The sequence below is a fragment of the Nicotiana sylvestris genome, chromosome 8 (assembly GCF_000393655.2).
Source record: "Nicotiana sylvestris chromosome 8, ASM39365v2, whole genome shotgun sequence".
Classification (NCBI taxonomy): Eukaryota; Viridiplantae; Streptophyta; class Magnoliopsida; order Solanales; family Solanaceae; genus Nicotiana; species Nicotiana sylvestris.
The window spans coordinates 222755137-222771996 of NC_091064.1; the positions used below are offsets into that span (position 1 = coordinate 222755137).

Below are 16860 nucleotides of genomic sequence, written 5' to 3' on the forward strand. Positions count from 1 at the left end.
TGTAATAATAGATTTTGAATAACTTCTATAGTCGGTTTGGTTCGATTTTTTCAGTATTTTTTTATTAAAACCAAAAACAAACCAAATTTTATCGGGTTTTAAAATTCAAAACCAAAACCAAATCAAAGCAAAAAAGTATCGATTTTCTTGGTTGGATTGGTTCGATTTTCGATTTGGTTCGATTTTTCGGATATTTATAAACACCCATAAATGAAACTTTATATAATATGGGAATTTTTACCTAACTATACTATAATAGAAACCGTTTACCACCTTTATTAAGTTTCTTATTAATTATTTTATATATCTATATTTACTAGTTATATACAAAACCATAAAAAAGAAGAATTCAAGATCCCTTAATTCTAGCCTATCAGTTACATGACACCCAACCCCCATTTCCAATAATTCTCCGTACATTTAAGATTCTTTCCTTTTCCAAAGGATTATAAAAATATTTTCTCTCTTTCTTAACAATTACCCAAAATTGTTCTTACCCACAGTAAGAAATTTCGCTTACCCAGTGTTATCCCCCCAAAATAGTAGATTCTTTTCCTCTTCCAAAGCTTTTGAAATTCAATTTCTCTCTTTCTTACTAATCACCCAAAATCTCTATTTCTTATTGATACAATGCAGATGAAATTCAAAATATTGCTCTAGAATCAAGTTGTGAGTAAATTTTGAATCTTATTTTCTTTCTTCTAAAATTTTTATTATATTTAACTTGTATATGATACATCAATACCTAAAACAATACTCAATATAATACTAATATAATTATATTTTGATTATATTAAATTTTTAGTGTAGAGTTGTGATTGAAACTCGAAGAAGGTGAAGATCATAATTGTATCACAATTTTTCAGAAATGTATCTCGATTGTATTATAATTGTATATGTATCATTATTGTTGCAGGAATTATATTACAATGTATGATAATTGTATATTTACTGTATATTATTACGAGTAGTTGTGAGTTCGTGACGAATTTTACAGTTTCTATTACAAATATGATAATTATATATTAATTTATTAGTATTGTATCAGGAATTATTTTGAGTATTAATGTATTAGATACAATTATGATACAAGTATGATACATTTATATTTTAGGCATTGATGTATATGATATAATTCAAATACAATTATGAATACAGTTATGATATAATTATCATACAATTTCTGAATATTTTTTAATAATATAAAAGTTGTCAAAAATGGTGGGAAGAGAGAAGATGGAGATTATAGGCGTAGATTAAGGGATTTTGATGTAAAAAAAGAGAGAGAGAGAAGATGAGAGGAAAAAAAAAAAGAAATGATATAATTGAATCTCTTAATTGAAGGCACTAATAATGGGGTGAGAGCCTTTTGAGAAGTAATATATATAATTTGTAAGAAAAACTTAGATACTTATTAAAAACTCTAAAAATATAGAGAACATAGGTAAATAAGTTTCTAATATAGTATAGCTAGGTAAAAATCCATGTAATTGCAATTAGAAGTAAACAATAGTTATACAAAGATGGATGAAAAAGTCAATGTATCTTCACAAAAATAGCCGACCGAATTTACTATTTACTTTTCCTAGCCAATATATATCAGATTATACATTGATATATAAAGTTTTATATATATACATACACACACACACACACACACACACACACACACACACACACACACATATATATATATATATATATATATATATATATATATATATATATATATATATACATATATATGTATATTACCTTATACACATTATAATGTTTCGGCAAATACTGTTCAATTAACCACCATTGGCCACACATACAAATAAATAAAATGCTCTCGTCGAGAGTCAAAGTGAAGACCTCCGCTTGCGACTGCTCTAACCAACTGGGCTACGAGAGCTTGTTGTTCTCTTGTTTCAGTTTAAAACAATTGATCTCTTATTTCTGGATTGCAGGTGAATTTGCTATAAAATGTAAATATAGATACGAATGATAATTTTCTGAAAGTATATCTACGAATGGTAAATATAGTATATATTTTTGCTATGTCGCGAAATTTTTCCTATAAAATTTAGCATAACTCATTATGATGAGTCAATTAATCAAATAATTATTTAACTATCCGAATTTACTTAGTAAAACTATTTTTTTCTTGTAACAGAAAAAAGCACTTAACTATGACTATAACGCGCTCAAAAGATCACTCAACAGAATTGTCAAACCTTTAATGGCCAAGTATCTATTTTACCCTTTAATTTATCAACCTTTGCCTTTTTAAATTTTTATTATTATAATATTTCATCCGTTCACTTTTTATAATATATACATTACACATCTACTGACTATATTAAATTTAAACAATTGGATCAGCTATTTAGGTTAATTCTTCAAAAGTCAATACAAGACTGGGGAGAACCTATTGGGCCCAATATCCATTAGATTGATCAGCCCACAAACTCTTCTCCCGTGGGCTATGAGGCCCCTTTTATAAATACTCGCAAAAATCGTCCCTTCCTGTTCTTCCGTTTACTTGTAGAGAAAGAAGAGAATCCTTTTACAGAAGAACCAAATCTACATTCGAAAAGCTCCGATCAGAGATGGATCCAAAGCTAAAGGAAGTTTCACAATTTTTCGAGCGATTCAAAGCCGCTTTTGTGCGTAACGATTTCGGCGTTTGTACCACCCTACTCTCTCAGCTCAAGGTAATCGCTTCAATCATTCATTACCACTGCTTAAACTCGTTCAAAACCCTAGCTTTTTTGTTCATAATTTTGCTCAATTTCTGAAATGTACGATGATTAGAAGTATTCTCTTCAATTAGCTTAAAATGCTTATCTTTGTGGTGATAATTATAATTATATATGCCGATTTTATGCGGAACGATTTTGATGCTTGCAGTCAAACTCGTCTAAGACCCTAGCTTTTATTTTTGTAATAATATTACTCCTCTTATGAAATGTGCTATTTTTAGATTTTACTTTTATGCTGCCTTAAAAATCTTCTCTTTGTGATTGCATTTATTGTGAAATTCCACACTTCTGTTAGGAACGATTTTGATACTTGCAAGAGGATATCTTTCAGCTCAAGGTAGTGGATATCACTACCGCAGCTCAAACTCATACAGAACCTTAGCTGTAGTTGTCATAATTTAGCTCTTGTTCTTGAACACTTCCTATTCTGTTGCCTTAGAAGACGTATCTTTATGATAGCCCCGAATGTATGGTAGGCGCACTTTACGAGTCCGAACCATGTTGAGGCCAAATCCTGGTATTTAAGTGGGAGGGGAATACAGAGACGGGCACATACTACCCCGAGTTTCAGAACCTTGTGCCACAACAGGGGTGGGCCAGCTAACTCATAGGAAATTTCTTGCTTATAAAAAGAATCTTCTGTTAAGATAATCTTCTTTATGATATTCTAGTTTGTGCTTTGATGATCGTGTCATGTTTTTTAGCTGTCTAACATGCAATTAATGTGAAAGAGCATAGGATACTATGCTTCAAGGTTTATTTTGATAGGAGATTAGGTAGCAATATCTCAAATAGAATGTTTGGACCTAAAAAAGCTTCAAATGAGAGACATATCAACTTACACAGTCCATTCTGTCCCGTATTTTCCAATGAACATTTAAAAAGGGAGAAATGGTGGCTTAGAGATATTCGGTAACTTAGTCCATCGTCACGAGCTGGATACAACCAGCACTTCTAGGCAAAAGACTGATCCACTGATAAGTGTGAGATTTAGAGAACCTCTAGTTTTAGGGAAATCCTGAATGGACTATTTGGAATGAGATGCACCAAACAGAGCTGAATTTACATAGGGGAGTCATAATAGCCAACCTCGACTAGTTTATGATTGGGGCATAGTTGGTCAATTGAGGAGATAAGGTACCAAATATATATTGTTTTTGTGCGATTCTAGATATTAGCAATGACTTCTCTTACCTTTGTTTTGTTGTTTTTTAAAATATAAAGGACTTCTTTACCTTGTTGAAATCAGTTTTAGTAAACACTTTTTTCCCGTTAACTATGATTTTTCTTATTGATGTTTTAGGTTCTGTTGACCGAATTCAAAAGCCTACCTCCCCTATTCCAAGAAACACCTAATGCCATCCATGAGTTGACAATTGCAAGTAATGTTCTGCACTCTTCTTCATCTTATTTTGTTTATTATGTTCGCCTAATTGCTTCTATAGATGCTGGTGTCTGGTTGTTGATTGTGTATCTATGGATTATAAGTACATTATTTTGGAGATACAATGTTCTGTTATTCTCCTTCGGGGACATCCGATAAAATTGGAACGATACATAGAAGATTAGCATGGCCCCTGCGCAAGGATGACACTATTTTGTTTTTTTTCCTTCCCTTTTTCGACATTCTTTCACCACTATGTGATATGCTCTAAAATTGAAAGTGTAATGTTATGTAGTCCAACCGTTTGAAAAATAAAAAAGCACACTAGGAGAAGGAGCAGCAGTGTCTCCGAACAATTTGTTACAGTTATTACTTTATTAAAATTAAATAGAAAATGTCCTCCAAGCATGCAAGGCATGCTTGAGTTCTTTTATATATATATGAAATCAGCTACCTTTTTCAAAAAAGTATGCAGGGCATGTATTCCATGAGGCCGTCCGAATGTAGAGTGCTTTTCTCCTTGCTTGGTGAATCGCTATTTCTGATCATGTCTGGAAGTCTAGGAAAGGCAGAAAGTTGTTTGCTTGTGATTATTATTAGTATCATTATCGTTGTAGTTATAATTTAACCAAAGACCAACTATTGTTTGAAAAGTTAAATACTATGTTTCTTTCTCAGATGGAAATGTTAATTTAAGTGAAGGGTGACCAAGTTCATGCTCGGGAATACATTGCAAAACTTTATTGCCTGTGATTTCAGCTTGTTATACTCTTCTGTTTTGCTTATTGTTGAGATTGTTTTTGGCTTACTAATACTATGTGATTTACCTGAGTTTCAGCCATGTGTATTTGGAGCTTGGTGAAATTTTATGGTTTTCTCAATTGTCTACACTAATAGAATTCGATGGTATAACAATTCACAGGAGATATTTACGAGCATGCAGTTGTTTTATCTGTGAAGATGGAGGACCAAGATGCTTTTGAGAGGGACTTTTTTCAGCTAAAGTCTTATTACACAGATGCACGGTATCTATGTACTCAAGCTTTAGATCCAGATACCATTTCATTCTTCTGTGCTTGTTTGACAAAAGGGAGCAATACATATATCAACTGAGGTGGCTGAGTTAGATATTTAAATTGCTTTTCTGCTAGTTTGAATCCCTGATTTCAACTAGGATATGCTTTAGGACAAGGGGGGTAAATGCCTTAGAGCATAGTTGGGTTGGTGTATGTTAGTAGCGGTCTAGTTATTCTTGTCACATCTTTGTTTTTGTCATATTAAGACCTGCTGGTTGAGTCTGTTTTATAGATGCATAGCAATTGAACTGAAAAGAAGGTGCTTATCGTCTTCTCTTTCTTGTGATGATGCAGTGGTCGTCTTCCACCTTCCCCGCAGGAATACCCAATCTTAGGTCTCAACCTTCTGAGACTCCTTGTACAAAATAGGATTGCTGAATTCCACACTGAACTTGAGTTGCTTTCTCAAAATGCTTTGAACAATCCATGTATAAAGCATGCTGTGGAATTGGAGCAATCTTTCATGGAAGGGGCCTACCACCGGGTGTTGAGTGCAAGGCAGACTGTGCCAGATGCAAACTATGCTTATTTCATGGATCTGCTTGCAAAGACTGTGAGGTAAATTAATTCGTTTCACCCACATTCTATACTAATAGTAGCACTTGGCAGAACAGGCTGTAGATAATGACTGCAATTTTTGCTCTCTGGTGATTGGAAGTTTTTGGGAGAACATTTTGTTGGACTGTTGCCTAAGCTTAATATTTATATGTTCATTGGTGTAGCTGCAATCATGTTAGAGGGGTCACTTATTGCTTGATTAATGAAGTGAGATCTTTCAAAGATTAATTAGATCTACCAGAAATACTTTCTGAAGAAATTATTCAATTCCAAACAACATAAAGAAAGTTAGAAATATACGACTCTTAATTAAGAATAGAAATTCATCTTTCTCCTCCTCCCGGATTTGCCTTATTCCTTGCACTACTTAGTTAAAGTGAAAATCCTAAGTTGAGAAAAAGAAATCCGCCTGAATTGAAATTCTGATTACATCTTTAACTTACTGTCATTAATTGATAATTTCACTGATATTTATTCTATTTATTTGAAATTTTATATTATTGGGGATATGCATGCGAGCAGGCACACACACATTCATACATATTGTTTCGTAACTGCACTTTTATTTTTACCTATAGTAAGGTACAGTAACTGGTTTAAGCCTAGTTTGTTTTAAACCAAATAGAAAGCGGTTAGTCTGGCTGCTTGAAGCTGGACATATTGAAAGTACAACCATATTAAAGCCTCCTAAAACCCCATGTATTGTTTAATTTTTTACTGCATTGTCAAGAAACTCTGGCTTTGTGTATATATATATCTCTGTGTGTGTGTGTGCGCGCGCGTATGTATTGTATGTACTCATCAAAAGTATATGCATATCTGTGTTCTCTGAATGTGTATTAATAACCAATCACCTTATAAATCTTATTGTACCAAAATGTATTGCCATGTTACATGTTAGTCTTTAGATTGAAATGGTGCAACTCCTCCTGTCATTCGTAGGGATGAGATAGCTGGATGCAGTGAGAAAGCTTATGATCGTCTTTCAACTAGTGATGCTCGGCAAATGTTGCTGTTCTCCTCGGATCAAGAACTTCTTGAATATGTTAGGGAGGTAAACTGTGTCCCCTTGTCTCCCTCTCTCCGTTCTTTAGTTTTTTGGTAATTGAAGCAAATTTTGTTAAAATAGCTTCCAAGAAGATCTCATTGGCTAAGCTTGTCCAACCCACGAACAATCCTCAAGTCTGCTGAAAGCACTCGTGAACAACCCCCCCCCCCCCCCCCAAAAAAAAAAAAAAAGTTGGAGAAGTAACAGTTAAACCAATGTATGCAATGGAATTTTTTTCATAGCTCTCTTGCCCAGCACAAAGTACCTTTGGTGTTGCATCTCCATTATGTCTGCAATAGGTGGTGTACAAGGAGCTAGGACAGCTAGTAGACTGAGAGTAGATGAAGTACGTTGGATAAGTATACCCCTCTGATGAGTACTGTGTCTGCAATCATGCTAATCCTTTTTAGAATATTTTAATATTACGACAAAAAGACCATTTTATCGTGCCCACAATGGCATCTCCAAATGGTTGTAGGGAACTGACTAAATTTGCAGCCATAAACTGTGATGAACTCTCGATATAATTACCCCTCAATGAAAAATAGTTTTCATAATCTAAAGATCAAACCTCATTTTAGGATTGCTTGAAAGTTGGAGTATTTCTTAAGTTTCTGTGTATTTGTCCCCACCACCCTTCTCCTTTAAGCCACTGATAGCCCCTACCTATCCTTGGCCTTCTTATCCTACTCAATCCCTCAAGGACAACTGTGAAATGCACAGGGATAAAGGGGATCCTCTTGCCGTGAACCTCTTATACCATAAAAGGCCTATCATTACCAGTGTTGTGAATAGCGTGAAGCGAGGAAAAGCGACAACCCCCTTTTGGCTTAAAGCGAGAAGCGAAGCGCTCGCTTTTTTGAAGTGAAGCGGAATTTAAAAGAAAAATATTAAAATAAATACTGAAGGGAAGGGCAATAAGAACTAAGAATAAAGGATATAAAAGTAAGAGGAAGGGCAGTATACCATTCCAGTAAAAACTGGGCAGCATTTCAAACGAAAAAATAGTGCAAGAATACTATTCAGCATTTTGTAGTATAGTAGCTTGGTAGTGGTGTTGCATTTACTAAGATAATAAGCGTTAAATCTTTGATATTGGTGATGCACTGATCCTTCCTTTTTGAGTACCAAAGCAATAAAAGCTGGGTGCCTCATGCTTGTTTAATCAGATATTTATATTCTGGATGTGTAGCTACCGGTAGATAAATGGCGCCTTATTTGCCTTAGAATCCTTCTCTGTTAATGTTAATATCTCACTAGTCTGCTTCTTAAACTAGTTTAACCATTTCTTCTTTGCCTGTAAGGCTGATCAATATGAGCACTGCTTGTTTTCCTTTTCTTGAAATCATCTGATCAGAGGGTGTTGTGCAGGAGCATCCTGAGTGGGAGATCAAAGATGGGTTTATCGTCTTCCAAAAAGTAAAAGATTCTGTGCCTTGCAAGGAAATACCATCCCTTCAGCTTATCACTCAAACACTCAGCTATGCAAGGGAGTTGGAGCGCATTGTCTGAGAGGATATGCCTCTCTGTTCCCTTTGTCACTTCAACATTTCATATATTCAACTCTTAGTAGTTGACATTTCGTTGCTCTGGTTGAATTCATTGCCTTTAACCTCCATTACGAGTTAATGATAACGAAAAGGATGTGTTACGGGGACCAGTTTTTGTATCTTAACTGATTGTGCACCTTTCTTTTTGGTATTTAATCTGCATTTTGAAGTCAGATATATCTAAATCTGTTACTTGTTTCATTCCACATTTAGTGAAAAACATTTTGCCTGCTTCATAAGGAAGTTTCAGTGTCTGCATATATTTGTTGCTCTCGTATACGGCCGTGGGTCACTGCAACATTTCTGTGTGTTTTTCCTTTTCAGAATTTGCATTCCTGCCGGGAGTGGTGATTTATGTGCAACAACTGCTACAGGAGTATAAGTTGCATCATTTTCCTAATATTTAAGAATTAGTCATTGTATTTGTGGTTGACTAAATCTAGGGGAGAAATTAAAAAATAGCCAGATTTACAAGTGGTCGTTGAAAAATAGCTATAGTTCCAAAAGTAATCGAAATTTAGCCACTTTTTATGTAAAGATAAATCTGAACGAAAATACAAACTCCGAAAAATATTCCAGCATAATATACTGGAACTCCAGTATATGATACTGGAGTTCTAATATAATATATCGGACTTCCAGTTTAATATGTTGGAAGTTCATATACAGGTGTTCCAATTTCTAGTATATTATGCTGTAACTTTTCGCGTGTTGGAGTTCCAGCATAATATGCTGGAAGTTCATATACATGTACATCAATCTTCAGTATATTATGCTGGAATTTTTCGTGTTGCAGCAAAATAGTGATTATTTTTCAATGACCGATCCGAAAACTGGCTAGCCCGTACCATTTTTACTAATTCTAGGCACAAGGTAAAAGTTAAGCAGCCAATTAATTGAGCTACTAAGAATCGTGATTTTCTTTGACGTGCGGTCGGTTTCGTATTTAAGTGTAATACGATCACTAGCCAAATTAGTCAATATTGCAGCACAAAGAAGATAATATGAAAATGAATCCAAAAAGAAACTTGACTTATTCAACATGGAAATATTGTAGATTGCCTTTAATAGGGGGATTGAAAATTTGAAATGCACTTATTAGCCGCGACGAAAACATTAATTTTTTTTAATAAATAAATATTTACAGCTATAACAACAATACGTTAAAGAATTCTCAGCTGCAAATAATTGCAATTACCTAATCATATCCTATCATAGTATCATTGTCCTTTTCGTTGAGGTATGTGAGTCCGTGACAACCTTTATTTTTTGACATATATAGTCTGAAATGACTGGTGCAGGGACAAAACTACATGTCCTAAAGGTGGTCAACCGATCATCTTTCGTCATAAAATTACACTGCGTATGTAGGTAAAATATTATGTTTTAGAGGTATATAACATATATTAAACACTCTTTATCGGAGAATTTTTTTCGCTCCTTTCAAATTTGAACACCATTGAAAAAATTGTTGGTTTCGCCATGACTAATAGATTTAAACAAGTAATGAAGGCTAGATCCACTCCTAACACTTTATATTATTTCTCCTCTTATGTACACAAATAGCCGGATTTTTTTAGCCATATACATAGTTTATACATTAATTATACACAATTATACATATATAATACATAAATTCTGCAGATATTATACCTCCACTGACTATTTTTAATTTAAGTGGTTGAGTGAATGGCTATTTGGGTTAATTCTTCCAAATAGCCGATCGACTATCCAACCGATTAAACTAAAAATAGCCGGTGAAGGTATAATATATGTATAGTTTATGTATCATATATGTATAGTTGTGTATAATCAATGCATGATTTATGTATATGATTAGAAAAAGTGAACAATAAATATGATCGGCTATTTGCGTAAAAATCTCTTTTATCTTATGGTTATGTTAGGTTTGGAGTTATACCATTTAATACGTAATCTTTCATTTCCTTGTAGGCACAGTACTATTCACTCTATGGGAAATAAAAAAAAAAGTATAAGAAAGCAATACTCTTTAATTCCACATCTGAATTATTGACTTATTTCTACGTAATTTAATGTTATATTTATATTCTTGTAACCTTAGCAGCTTAACCTTTAATGAAAGTCTGCTTTTTTCCCAATTATTTTGGTGTAGTAGTTATAGAATCAATTATGGACTTTAATTAGCCAACATTCCCTCTATGCTAAATTAAAGAGCAGCTCCAGATAATAATAATTATGCTATAATTATATATTTTAAATTTTCGTACCTAACCACAAATTTTAAACATGTCAAATGATAGCATAGCCTACGTAGCTTTTTTGGAACTTTTCCTCCAAAATGGACAAATTAGACAGCAAATTTTCTTCTTTAAGAAAGTAAAGACAAAAAGCATAAAGAAAAAAAAAACAAATTTCTCATGTAATAAGTGGAGATATTATTTCCTTACTAATTACCACAAAATCCGTCATCAATATTAAACTGTTCCAAAAAGAACTCAAAACCTAAATAGAAGAAAGTTTAGTGTATACACCGGCTTTCCTGAGCCGAGGGTCTATTAGAAATAGTCTCTTTATCCTTAGACGTAGGGATAAGGTCTGTTGCGTTCACACTACCCTCATCAAACCTCACGGTGTGGGATAATATTGGGTATGTTGTTGTTGTTATTGTTGTATGATTATACTAAACTAAATACAAAATGTCCACAACATCCCAATGTTGTTAAACTGAAAAATTCAAGTAAATAAAGCTTAAGAAATGAACTTTGCTTGATTAATCCTATCACAACAAAATCATGTTAGTTGAGCATTGTGTCTAGTTCAAAGAAAAGCTACCCAAAGATAATAGTCGGACAGGAGCAAATCTCAGCGCGGATGCTAAATCAATGAGGAGAAGGAGGGTGTATGTGACGCTCATGATGGAGGGTGAGCTAATAAAGGCAGGTAAAGTAGGATCAGTAGACAGGGACGGATTAAGGGGCGGAAGGGGTTTCATCTGAACCCCCTTCGTCGAAAACTTATACTGTATATACAAGGCAAAATCTAGTTTTTACCTCTATATATTATGTTTTGAATCCACTTGATATAGCCCAAAAATAGTTTAGCGTTTTATATGGCCTTACAAAATCTTTGTAAGGTCATTTGTTCAATTCCTACTATCTACAATCTTTTTTAACTTTTTTTTAATCCCCTTAGCGAAAACTTTGTCTCCGCCACTGTTAGTAGAGTACTACCGATAAGTTTTTAAAGAATAAGTAAATATGATATTTTAGGAATAAAATGAGGTGTTATATACGAAAACACAAATTTACATGGTACGCACGGTAATGTGAAGTAGCTCAAGAGGCAAATCTATATGCCCCATTGTGCAAAAGTGAACAATACATACGTTGACGATAAATCACTATTCTTTTGTGTGGGGTGGAAAAGAGAAAAAGAAAAATAAGCTACCCTGACAACAAGGTAAAACATTTCCAACCATGAATTTTGGCACTAAATGTTAAAAGCGTATTGGAGGATAATGGTTCTTGCCTCACTTTTCAGATTTCACTATATGTATATATAATGACCCATTCCTTTTAGAATTTAGATTCTTGATACCCCACAATCCTGTCTCCCACACCACTTGTATTATTGATTTTTTGTCCCTTTTCTGCTCTCTATTTACAGTGTTTGTCACTTTCTTCTTCTCCTTAGTTTCCCAGTTACAACATTTCATTCTCGAATAGCAGGTTTGAACAAAAAGTTTGAATCTTTATTTTACTTTTTGTGGGATTATAGGATACATATGTATTATGTATAGCTCAGCTCTGAAGATTGTTTACTTATATAACTAGCATCTCTCCCGTGTTTTGTCGATGATGGATTCGCTCGGGGTGTCACATATGTAATAGCTCAGCTCACTAGTCATATTATCCGCTTTGGACCTAAGCCTGCAGGGTTTTAATATGCGTCACTAGAATCTAAAGCTTGTTTACTTATATATCCAGCATCCCTCCCGTGTTTTGTCGATGTGGGATTTGCCCGAGGTGTCACAATATAAGAGGGTCATAAACTTTTTTATCCTTTATATTGCAGTTTTGCTCAGATAAGTTCAGGGGTATGCTCTGTTCTTTTGAGTTATTGTCAAGAATCAAGATATATTTAAAGCTATCACATGTTTTTTGTGTCCTTGCTTTTATTGAGTAAAAAGTTGCACGTTTACTCCTGAAAAGTGAAAAATATTAGTAGTACTAACATTGGTAATTTTCATTGGTGACAGGTTTGAAAAAAAATTCAGTTTTTTTATCTAACAATGGGAAATGATTTTCCATCATTTTCAACAGCAAATGGTCCTCAAAAAAGTACCAACTATGATGAAATATTCATGCAGCATAGTTTGCAGTTCTCTGATAGTTTAAAGGTAGATGCTTTAATTTCTCCATTACAAATTCTATGCTTTCATCTGATAAGATATGAAATTTTGGCTTTCTCCTATATACGATCACCTGAGCCGAGGATCTATCGGAAACCGCCTCTCTACCTTCACACAAGCTAGGAGTAAGGTGTGCGTACACACTATACTCCCCAGACACTACCTGAGGGATTACACCGGATTTATTGTTGTTGTCCTGTATGACAGTACATAAATTTTACACTATCTGTGCAATTTTACTGGTTATAACAGGTTCTCATTCTATTATCTAGTTTACTTATACGGAGAGTTACCTATTATTGTAGATCAATTTTATCGCGTAGAATATCAGTGTATAGAATACATAAACTCTTTGGTTTTTGGCGATTAGGACTTGAAGAATTTAAGGAAACAGTTGTATTCAGCTGCAGAGTACTTTGAGTCTTCTTATGGGGAAAATGAGCACAAAACATTGTAAGTCTAAAGTCATTCCCTTTCTTATTTAATTTTTTGGTGGAAAATCTTTTTTAACTCATTGGAGTTTTTCTAATTCTTTGTTTGAAAAATATGTGGTACAGAGTGATAGAGACTTTGAAAGATTATGTGAGTAATGCTCTAGTTAGCAGTGTGGATCATTTGGGCTCAGTGGCATGTAAATTAAACAGCTTCTTGGATGAAAAAGTTGATGAATTTTCTACAACCAAGCTTCGTTTTTCATGCATGGAACAGGTAACATTTACCAATCTTCCCCTCCCCATCCCCTCCCCTCTACACACACACTAGAAAACATAGCTGGTTTATTTTATAATACAACAACGACAACAACAACCCAGTATAATCCCATTTAGTGAGGCCTGGGGAGGGTAGTGTGCATGCAGACCTTACCCCTACCCTGGGTTAGAGAGGCTGTTTCCAAATAGACCCTCGGTATCCTTCCCTCCAAAAACTTCCCACCTTGCTCTTGGGGTGACTCGAATTCACAACCTCTTGGTTGGAAGTGGAGGTTGTTTACCATCAGAGCAACCCCTCTTGTCTAGTTCATTTACGTTTGAGTATCTCGCAATGTTTGAGAAAATGTATTGTTATCATTTTATATGGTCTTAGCAATCTTCACCTCACAGGCCGGAAGTAAATTTGTTTACATGCTTTCAAGTCATGTTTATCCATGTTCTTGGTGTACTGAGTGTTGGGCCCAGGGGCGGATCTAGTGCGATAGATATGGGTTCGCGTGAACTTAGTAATTTTTAACAATATTCTATTCTCGTATTAAAAAGTCTATATAATTCTATAAGAATATTTAGTTTGGAAGCCAGTTCATTGGTCCAATTATTATTATATATTAATATGAGATCATACAGGAACTCATAAACTTAAAATCTTGGATCAGCCTCTAGTCGGGCCGTCATGCTATGTTGTCCACATCCTAATGTCTAGCCATGGGTATGTAGGGAGGGGTAGGGGGTGTTAGAGTATCACATAGGTCGAGGGAATGAGTTGTTGTCTCCTTGTATAGCTGTGGACAATCCTCACTTCACGTGTTAGTTTTTGAGATTGCCTTAGGCACTAAGTCCCCTTTTTTTCCTTATAGTTTAATACAATTTACAGAATTGTGTTACTTTCACCTCATATCTTGTGGAAAAAAAATTAATGAAATGAATATTTGTAGAGTAAAAATCATGAGTCTCCTGTCTTACCATTTTCCATTTGGTTACTCTTAATTAGAAATTGCAAACATGCCAAGAAGTTGTTGATCGCAGTGGCCTTTTGCAACAATCCTTTGTAGTTCTGACTCCAAAGCAACATAAGCGGTACATGATTTCAGGTAATGATCTTTTTCCCTCCTCTTCAGTATTCCTTTGTTTCAAAAAGATTGGCACTATTTCTTTATTCGTTTGTTCTAAAAAGATTCATAGTACCTTTTAGTATTTCCTTAATAGACACACAAATGCTAAGGCAGATTTCAAACCAAAAGTTTTACAACCACACAAATGTAATTGTTTATTGAAGACCACATATCTTAAAAGTCTTCCCTTTATTAAAATTTGTGTACTAAGATAATCTTTTTAAAACGGAAAGAGTATTATTTTTATATTCAATACTTTAATAACACAAATAAATGTGTTTTGCTTCAATTTTACTCTCTAAGTGTTCACATTTTGCAGCTGCAGAGACACAACCTGCAGTTATAAAACCTCGACAAAGACATAAGGAACAAAACCTGTGTCCTCAAGATGACTTGCGGCTGCCTAAGCAAGGTACCTTATTTGACATATTCTTGTTCATTTCGTGCCTTTGAACTCTGTTGAATTGTATAACCATCTCATCAAAAAGTTTAAGCCATTAGCGAGAATACACTTTTTATTCACTTAATTATATCTTTAACAACCTAAACTTTTATATAAGATGATCATACAATTTAACAAGGGGTGGGTTAAAACATAACGTAATTAACTAATTAATGTGTGATCTCTCAAACAGCTTAAGCTTTTAGATAAGATAGTCATGTAATTTACCAAGTTCTTTTAACCTTTGCTTTTGTAGTTCTTTTTCTTCTTAACTTTCTTTGATTCTTCTCTCTGCCATTAGGTGATTGTTTTCCTCATCCTTTTCAAGCTCTACCATCAAAGCCTCATCCATCTAAACCACAGTACATGTAAGTTTTGGATAAATGAGGATACTCTTGATAAGTTTTTTTTTGTTAGTTTGCCTTTTCATATAACACATTGCCACAGGAAAAGGCATTCCAAGATTTCATGGACAGATGCTTCTCCAAATTCTCTCAACTTCTCGTTCACAAGGGTTGCATCCACCAAAGAAGTTGGTAAGTACCAAATTAAATTCTAGTTATACACAGTACAGCTCAAGAATGGGAGTCTTGGCGTAACTGGTAAAGTTGCTGCCATGTGACCAGGAGGTCACACGTTCGAGCCGTGGAAACTGCCTCTTGCAGAAATGCAGGGTAAGGCTGCGTATATTAGATCCTTGTGGTCCAGTCCTTCCCCAAACTTCGCGCATATCGGGAGCGTAGTGCACTCAATTAACACATTCAATAATGAAACAGGGAAAAGACCAGTTTCACCACTTAAATTTGCTCTCAAGCGCTCTGGATCTGTCAATAGATCAGTTTCTCCTCTCATGCGTTTTGGATCCGTCATCAGTAGATCAATTTCTCCCAGCACTTCCAGTAATAAAGTGAGGGTAAGGACTTTTAGCATGCAACTAAGTACATTATGTTTGTGGCAAAGAAAGGTTGTGTCTGTTTATACTAAATGATTGTATTATATGTTCTTGGATAATATTACAGTGTCCATCTGAGCCGCGGCGGGCAGTTTCATTATCAATAAATCCAGAAAGAAATGGTGCAAAGGATGTTCAAGACTACAGTAGAAAGAGTAAAAAGTTACTTACAGCATTCCTCAGCCTTCATAGTCATGGATCAAGAAAGGGAAATATACCTTCCAGATACCACGACGACAGATGATGAAATCAGAAAATAAAGATATATTCAAGTAATTTGGAATTTTGGATGCATAAAGGGTGTGTTAGCCTTCTTCTACAGCTAAAAGGCAATGCTTTGATCAATAGATGGTTAAGCATGAATAAGCATGGGAAATGAGGATGGAATCATGGAAATAGGAACTGGCTTACTTCATGGCAAAGAAATGAAAATCCCAATAAAAGAAAGTTCAAAAACTGTGTAAAATGTAAACTACTATGCCATTTGCAGGGTAATGCCAACATCTCCTTTCAGAAATGAGATTAAATCATTTGAATAAAGAGAAAGAAAAACAAAAGACTGAATGTACAACGGTGCTTAATCAAAGAATATTTGAATGAAGTAAGAGCAATGTAATTGAGAGTTCATTGCCTTCGTCTTGTAACCATACAAATTGGAACTTCTCTTGTACATGCAATTTGTAAGTTCATACCTGTTATTATGTCTCCAATATTATTGTCTGGCAAATATATCAATTTTCTGTTTAATATTGCGATGATCCTGTCAAATAAGTATATCCTGTAGAAACTGTGTAGTACATTATAAAACATACAGTCTAACAACAACAACAACAAACCTAGTGTAATCTCACAAGTGGGATCTGGGGACGGTAGTGTGTACACAGACCT

At 34.5% G+C, this 16860-nt stretch overlaps 2 protein-coding genes and 1 non-coding gene across 7 annotated transcripts; all 3 read left to right on the plus strand.

Moving 5' to 3' along the window:
- The first annotated feature begins 2519 nt into the window (after positions 1-2519).
- Positions 2520-8536, plus strand: LOC104249205 (26S proteasome non-ATPase regulatory subunit 8 homolog A-like). The gene is made up of 6 exons (XM_009805582.2): positions 2520-2699; positions 4051-4129; positions 5054-5156; positions 5502-5765; positions 6708-6819; positions 8185-8536. The coding sequence occupies exons 1-6, from the start codon at positions 2595-2597 to the stop codon at positions 8323-8325; spliced, it is 804 nt and encodes a 267-aa protein (XP_009803884.1). The 5' UTR covers positions 2520-2594; the 3' UTR covers positions 8326-8536.
- LOC138876584 (U6 spliceosomal RNA) lies at positions 4267-4369 on the plus strand. The gene has a single exon (XR_011401930.1). It is a non-coding gene; the product is annotated as a U6 spliceosomal RNA (small nuclear RNA).
- A 3249-nt stretch (positions 8537-11785) lies between the features above and the next one.
- Positions 11786-16682, plus strand: LOC104249206 (protein ABIL2-like). 5 transcript variants are annotated; one of them, XM_070152819.1, is made up of 11 exons: positions 11786-11804; positions 12604-12744; positions 13127-13209; positions 13314-13464; positions 14458-14557; positions 14898-14990; positions 15322-15388; positions 15468-15556; positions 15647-15694; positions 15797-15933; positions 16040-16682. In XM_070152819.1, exons 2-11 carry the CDS (start codon positions 12637-12639, stop codon positions 16214-16216), a joined length of 1053 nt encoding a protein of 350 aa, XP_070008920.1. In that variant the 5' UTR covers positions 11786-11804; positions 12604-12636; the 3' UTR covers positions 16217-16682. The 5 variants fall into 5 exon arrangements, with proteins under 5 accessions (XP_070008920.1, XP_070008919.1, XP_070008918.1 ...); XM_070152818.1 differs by lacking the exon at positions 11786-11804 and adding an exon at positions 11923-12441; XM_070152817.1 differs by lacking the exon at positions 11786-11804 and adding an exon at positions 11923-12073.
- Positions 16683-16860: the final 178 nt, after the last annotated feature.

Excerpts from the sequence above, each read along its gene's own strand:
- LOC104249205 (XM_009805582.2), top strand. The coding sequence starts at position 2,595 with ATGGATCCAAAGCTAAAGGAAGTTTCACAATTTTTCGAGCGATTCAAA. Across the intron at positions 4,130-5,053 it reads CCATGAGTTGACAATTGCAA|GAGATATTTACGAGCATGCA; the intron begins GTAATGTTCTGC and ends AACAATTCACAG. Across the intron at positions 5,157-5,501 it reads TCTTATTACACAGATGCACG|TGGTCGTCTTCCACCTTCCC; the intron begins GTATCTATGTAC and ends GTGATGATGCAG.
- LOC104249206 (XM_070152819.1), top strand. The coding sequence starts at position 12,637 with ATGGGAAATGATTTTCCATCATTTTCAACAGCAAATGGTCCTCAAAAA. Across the intron at positions 14,991-15,321 it reads CTTGCGGCTGCCTAAGCAAG|GTGATTGTTTTCCTCATCCT; the intron begins GTACCTTATTTG and ends CTCTGCCATTAG. Across the intron at positions 15,695-15,796 it reads GCCTCTTGCAGAAATGCAGG|GGAAAAGACCAGTTTCACCA; the intron begins GTAAGGCTGCGT and ends ATAATGAAACAG.